The sequence below is a fragment of the Suricata suricatta genome, chromosome 9 (assembly GCF_006229205.1).
Source record: "Suricata suricatta isolate VVHF042 chromosome 9, meerkat_22Aug2017_6uvM2_HiC, whole genome shotgun sequence".
Taxonomy (NCBI): domain Eukaryota; kingdom Metazoa; phylum Chordata; class Mammalia; order Carnivora; family Herpestidae; genus Suricata; species Suricata suricatta.
In genome coordinates, this window is record NC_043708.1 from 524,292 (window position 1) to 530,987 (window position 6,696).

Here is a 6,696-nt window from a genome sequence, read left to right on the forward strand (position 1 = left end):
CCTTCGCCCCCGCGCCCGCCGCGCCCCCCGGCTCCAGCTGCAGGTCGGACCTGGGCGAGCTGGAGCACGCGGTGGAGATCCTGGTGGAGACCTGAGCGGGCGGCCGGCCGGATGCGACTGGCGGCCGAGGGGCCCTGAGGCCTCCGGGGAGCGTGGCCTGGGCGTCTGCGATGAGGAGAACGTTCCAGAACAGCATCCGGTTGCCCCATCCCCTGTCTCCTCGGGGAGCGGGCTGGGCGATTTTCCTTGGGGCCAGCCTGACGTCGTGGGCCCAGGGTGCTGGCCCCTCTGCCTGTCCCGCCGCCGGCTGGGTGTCCAGCCTGTTTAACTTTAGATAGGTGAAGTTTTCTAAATTAAGTTTTGTATGTTTGGGGCAATATTTTGTATTAAGATATATTTTTTAAACTTTTTATACTTTTATCTCCTTTAGATTTTGTTAGCTATTCAAAGTGTATTTTTCCTATAAACATTTCCTGCTGCTACATTAGAAACGTAAAACCTGAACAGTTGCAGTCGGTGCATTTCATTTTCTAAGGTTTAAGTAAGGACTTGGTTTTGTGTGGAGCTTCAGACACTCCAGCAGCGCGGCCTCTTAGAGCTGCGGCGCCCCTGTCGCCAGGGCCCTTCCCACCTCCGCCGCGCCAGCCGCGTCTCCGTTAGAGTCACATGTGGATTGCGGGGGGTTATTTATGCCTATTTATATGTACGTGTGGAGGAGAGGGTCTGTCCTGCCTGCCCCAAGCACTCGGGCCCCTCCTGTGCGTGCTCCCAGCACGGCCAGCCGCTGCTGTCAGTCCCCGAGGGCATGAACAGTGATCCAGGGGAACCTCACAAAGAGGGCGTCGGGAGCCCCGAGGGGGGCTTCACGCCACGCTTCTGCACGTTGAGAACTGCCGGTCACAGACCCGCCGGAAGACCCCTCAACAGGAAGGAGTTGGTGCCAGGCCCCGCGGGAAACGGTCGGCCCAGAAACCTCGCAGCCGGCGGGAAGCCCTCATCACCCTGGACTCTGCTTCCCTCCAGGGGCTTCTGATCAAAGCAGCCCCCCCTGCCGGCTCCCTCCTGTCTCCATAAATGATCTTCCCCCCTGTTCGTTGGGCTCACCTACGGTTCTCCCGTAGCTCGCTTATTCCGGGTCACAATTCTGTGATTCCTGAATAAACCCGTTTTGCTGGTAAAATAACCGACTTTTGTTAAGGTCAACACTAGCCAGGCTGGCGTGCGCGGAGCTGCCCTGTGCCGAGGGACGCCGGTGCTGGGACAGAACTGTCGGGCTAAGTCACGTTCCGTCTGGACTCCTGCCGTGCGTGGCCTCTCAATCCTGAGGGCAGTTGGTGGTGGGGTTGGCGGGGCCAGTGCAGCTTAGGTGAGCCTTGGGCTACCCGTGCGTGCACCCCTGCCCCTGCCCTGGACACTGGGAGCGTTCGCACCTTCTGTGTTGTTTTTTTTTTTCTTTACCAGTTTACAAGTGAGACTGTGCTCTCCCTGCCCCACCCCTGCCCAGCTGCTGTTTCTCCTGCTTTTTCTTCCCTACCTTGCCCAAAAAGGTTTTCGTTCATACATAGGACCATTCTTTAATATCAGTCTTGTATACATCATTTTATTAAAAAATTACCCATCAAACAAAGTGGAAGTGTGTTTACTATCTGCTACGTTGTGCTACAGCATCATCCTTGAGTGGATCCTTTTCAGCTGGATTCCCTGTTTCGTTTGCATATGTTAAACAGGAAATGGGGCATTTTCTCCCTGCTGAGCGCACTGGCCTAGCTCCCGCAGCGGCCAGGGACAGCGCCCTTGGAGGAGCCGGTGGCGGGATGGGCCGTCCCTCCCATTGCTGCTTCCTTCTGACTTTGAAAGTACTTTTGTTTCGTGGAAAATACTTTAAACCTAAAAAACTAAAGGTGTTTTATAACCACTGACCTGAAGCCAAATAAAAGGGAATCTCTTTCAGAGTGGCGTCTCGAGGCGGCGGGGGTCCTCACTTCCCCCCCCCCCCCCGCAGCCCACCACTGACCCAACAGGGAGAGGTGCGCCTTGCTCACGGACACTTGGGACACCCCGCGCGCGGGCGGGGGTGTTTCCTCCTGCCCGGGTATCAGCGCAGCCAATGGGAGTCTGTCCCTGCTCAGCCACTGAGAGACTGTTTCAGCTCAGCCAATGAGAAGCCTCTATACTTCCCACTTTGTACTTCCCAGTTTACTCCAATGGATTGTTTGCTTACAACAGTCCATCCCAATCCGCCCCCTCCCCCTTCTGTAAAAGCTCCTCCCTCGGAGGATTTGCTTTTGGTTTTGGGGAGGAGCTTTCTTGTGTTGTACTGCAGTTCTGTTATTCCTGGAGAAACCCATCTTTTGCTGGTAAAATAGCAGGCAGCTTTATTTTTAAGGTTAGCAAGTATTCTGTGTCTTTATAGTATTTTTTAAGCATTTATTTTTGAGCGAAAGAGCGCGCGAGCAGGGGAGGGGCAGATAGCGAGGAAGCCAGGCTCTGACACAGGCTCCAGGCTCCGAGCTGTCAGCACAGAGCCCGATGTGGAGCCCCAACCCATGAACCCTGAGATCATGACCTGAGCCAAAGTCAGGTGTTCAACCTACTGAGCTCCCCCAGGCGCCCCTATGTCATTTCTTTAAAATTGTTTTCTCAGTCTTCGTAGTATTTGCGGTGTGTCTTCCCAGCTCTCGAAAGTATGGCATTTTTCTGAAAACGTGGGCCATGGTGCACTTGGAGGGAGGAGCCAAGCATGGCCTTGGGGATCCCCACCTCTCGGGCACAGCTAACCCTGAACTCTGGCTCCTGCCAGCCATCTTTTCCCCTTTGCTCTTCTGATGGTTTCCCAGCTGCCCACTCGTCCCAGGGGCCCCCTCCTGGTGCTTGGTGGCCTGGCTGTCCTGGGCAGGGCCAAGGGGGGCTCTGCTGGCCCTCGGTCATCCCGGCCGTGTTGGCTGCTGGACACCAGGACGCCGCTTCACCGAGAGCAGAGGCAGGTGGCCAGGTGCTGAGGGCGGGCCTAAGTGCACGACCGAGTCCCTGGACCTGTGCTGACGCGGTCACGTGGTTTCGTGACCGGTGCAGAAGGAAGCTGTGGGGGCTGCAGCACGCCCCGGCTGCGGTGTCCACCCCACGTGGCTGTGCAGCCATGGGTCAGGGAGGTGGCCCTCAGCTCCGTCGCACCTGATGGTGGACAGCCCTGCCTCCCGGGGCAGGCAGGAAAACAAGCAGAGGCGCCTCGGGCCACAGTGGCCCCCAGCAGCTGCCGAGCACCCTGAGTCATGGCCTCTGGCCCGACGTGCCCTCATGCAGGAGGTGCCTCTGGACCCTGTGTCCCAGGATTCCATCAGGCCGGGGGTGGGACAAGATCAGGGGCCTCGCCTAATTCTGCAGCCAGAGCCTGTCTGCCCAAAGCCTGGGCCTCGCAGTGATGATGGAAATATGGGTGCGCTCCCTGCCCCATGCTGTGGGGGCAGCCCAGCGGGTGGGGGAGGTGCCCTGGTGAGTCTGGTGTGTATACACGTGTGCATGCATGTGTATATGCATGCATGTGTGTGCGTGCATGTGCGTGTGTGTGAATGCACGTGTGAGCATGTGTGAAGGCCTATGAGTGCGGGTGTCTGTATGCATGTGCAGGCACATGTGTGTGCATGCGCATGTGCACACATGTATGTGTATGCGTGCACGTGTGTGCGGCTGTTGGGCGAGCCACACGGGGGAGGATTCCCCAGGGCTGGCTTAGGGTTTGGTTTTGTGTCGGGACTGCTGTCGGCGTCCCCCAGATTCATGTGTTGATGCCTGGCCCCCAGCGTGATGCTGGCTGCCCCGCTGCCCTGGCCCCGGCGGCGCACGGCGAAGGGCTGAAGGCCGCGGGCCATGATCCAGGAGAGGCCCCGTGGGGACCCCGGCCTCCAGCCCTGTGGGAAGGAACTGTTCCAGCACCTGAGCCACAGAGACACGGTGTCCCCTCTGGGGCCCGCCCATCCTGTGGGACACCCCCACCCACTTGGTCCCCTGCGCTTGGGCCTGGGGCCGGGCTTTGCCTGTCTTTCTTCATGCGGACAGCACGCCCTAGGGCTCGGTGGCTGGAGGGGCCTGAGGGCGGCTGCAGGAGGAAGGCTTTCCCGTGGGAGTGGAGGCGCCCTGGAGCCAGGGGACCCGTGCCAGTGGTGACCGGCTGTCACCGTTGCTCTTTGCTTTTTTTTTAAAGAAGCTTCGAGCCGACCTGAGATGTTGAGACATTTTGCCCGTGAACCCCGCTAAGCCTCAGAACGGCAGTCTGCATGGCGGTGAGGAGGCCACCGCAGCTTGGAACTCCGTCCCTGGGGTGCCACACGCACCCGAATCGCGGTGGCCCCTGGCGGCGGTCTGCCCGCTCGCGACCGACCGGCAGTGGATGCGGGTCTGTCCTGCTGGGTGGGGGCGGGGGTGCTGGCGCCTCCTGCGCGTCCGCGTCCAGCACTGGCCTGGGCTCCGGTCACGTGCTCCCCGTTGGGGTGGGTTCTGCTCTCACGTCCTTTCTCCTTCCTCGGAGTCCCCAGCTCTCCCTTGGGCACCTTGACGCGACAGCCCCGGCTGGTGGCTGTCGAGCCAGCCTCGTCCCCCCATGTGAGTGCGCACGCTCTGCGGCCGCCCCCACGCTGTCCCTCCTGCTGCCCCGTTTGGGTGCCGCACCTCCATCACGCTTCGCTTTAACCTGAGCAGCCGGTCCGTGTACCCCCTGAGGCCGCTTCCCGGGCCGGGCCGGGACACTGACCGACCGGCACGTGGAGGGCCCCTCGGCCACCTCGAGGCCTGGGTCCTGCAGGGTCAGGGGGTGGGGGGTGCCCCTGCACAGAGCACAGGCCTGCGCGTCGGTCCTGCTTGGGGCTACAGGCCTGTGTGTTGTGCCTTTTGTCAATTTTGGAAAGTTCTTGGCCATTAAATCTTCAGGTATTTCTCCCCCAGTCTCTCCCCTTGGCTCCTGCCTGCCCCTGGGACCCCCATCACACCAGGACTGGCCCCACGGAAACCGGACGCTCGGTTCTGCCTTCCTCCCCACTGCTGTCTCCATGTGTCCTGCCTGGAGAGGTCCCCGTGACCAGTCTCTGCTGGGCCCTCCTGCAGAGTGACTCACTCTCGAGGTGATAGCCTTCATTTCTGGTATTTCCGTGGTTCCCTTGGACCCTTTCCTTCTCTCCTGGGTGTGGCCCGCTTGTCCGCTGGACCCCCGCCTCTCCTTGTCTTAGGGTCTTCGACTTTCTGGGCCATCTCTCTGCTGCTCCTGTTGGCCGGGGACCAGGGCCCCTGGCGTTTTGATCGAGATTTTCCCGAGTGCTGGGCATTTGGGTAAGAGGAGCAGAGACTGGAGGGACAGGCGGTGAGTCGGTCAGGCGCCTGGCGGGGTGGGGTCCTCCTCGCCCGCTGCCCGGCCGGGTCTGGGCCCTGTGGCAGCTCCGTAAGGCTTGCCGGCCTCCGGGCAGTGACAGAACAGCACTGGCGGGGCGCTGGCCGTCAGCCTGTGTTTCGGAGCTCGGCCGCCATGACTTTGGATCACCCTCTGCCCCTGCCACCTAGGGCAAGGACCCGGCCACCGCCCCCCCCCCCGCACCTCCCAGAGGGGGCTCTTGGTTCCTGGCCCGGCTTCTGTGAGGCTGGCTTCTGCTGGGGGGTTTCTGCAGGCTGTGTCTCCTCGCCCCTGCTCTCAGCCGCTGCGAACCCTCAGCGAGGGCCGGGAGCCGCAGGAGGGGCCCAGACCTGCCGGGCGCTGGTCCTGAGACCCTAGCCTCTGCCAGCGGGCCGGGCAGCCGCCCTGGGGCCCCACCCCGCCCCTGGGGGCACCGAATCTAATTCACCTAGGTTCCTCTGGGTCTGCAGCTCTGTGATTACTTTGAAGCCTGACTAGCTGACAGGGCACGTTCTAGTCAGGGTGACAGCGGCAGCCCGTGGGGAAGGGGGCCGGTCCACACTGACTCTCCTGGGTCACAGGTGCCCGCCCGCCCCCTCCCCCCCCTCCCCGGCTTGAGCACTGGCCAGACATCAGGATGGGAAATCGGAGCCAGACTTAGTCTGCTTGCACGCGGACCAAGGGAAGGGGACAGCCCTCCCCCTGGGTCGGGGAGCTGGGCGCTGGGCTGGCTGGGGCTCAGGAGCCTCCGCCATTCTGAGGGGCTCGGTGCCCTCGTCTGAGAGGGACTCTGGGTGGAGGAGGCAGGACCCAAAATGGCCTATTTTAGATTCAAGCCGGACCCTAACCAGAGGCGGGGAGGCGATGGTGGGGCCCAGCCAGTCTCTGTGGGCAGGCCCCCAGGGGACCCCAAGGTGGATTCTGCCCTTTGGGGGAAGCAGTGTGCTAGAACACTTCTACCTTTTTCTGGCTGAATATGAAAAATTAGAGATTTCCCAAACATACAGAGTTACCCCTTAACATAAACCTCAAGGCCGCGTGGAGTCTGGTGGAGGCTCCCATGACAGGTGACACATGCTCGTTAGTGTGTCCCCACAGGGTCACTCTTTGTGTCTGACAGCTGGGTTGATGGCGCTGGCATCTGAGGCCAGTCCCCTGTGGTGGTCTTCCAGGACAGTGACGTCTGCTCAGCCAGTCTCAGGCCCCCAGACCTCCGCAGAGGCGGGGGGGCAGGGGCAGAGGGACAGGGACAGGGGAACAGGGGCAGGGGCAGGCAGGCAGGGGCAGGGGGGCAGGGGCAGGGGGACAGGGCAGAGAGGCAG

At 61.3% G+C, this 6,696-nt stretch overlaps 1 protein-coding gene across 1 annotated transcript in view; it reads left to right on the plus strand.

Annotated features, from left to right (window-relative positions):
* CDCA4 (cell division cycle associated 4) overlaps positions 1–1,623 on the plus strand; it is a 6,617-nt gene extending 4,994 nt beyond the window's left edge. The window contains 1 exon segment of the mRNA XM_029950565.1: positions 1–1,623. This exon segment is cut by the window's left edge and continues 101 nt beyond it. Within this exon segment, the coding sequence (XP_029806425.1) occupies positions 1–95 (95 nt within the window). The 3' untranslated portion in view covers positions 96–1,623.
* Positions 1,624–6,696: the final 5,073 nt, after the last annotated feature.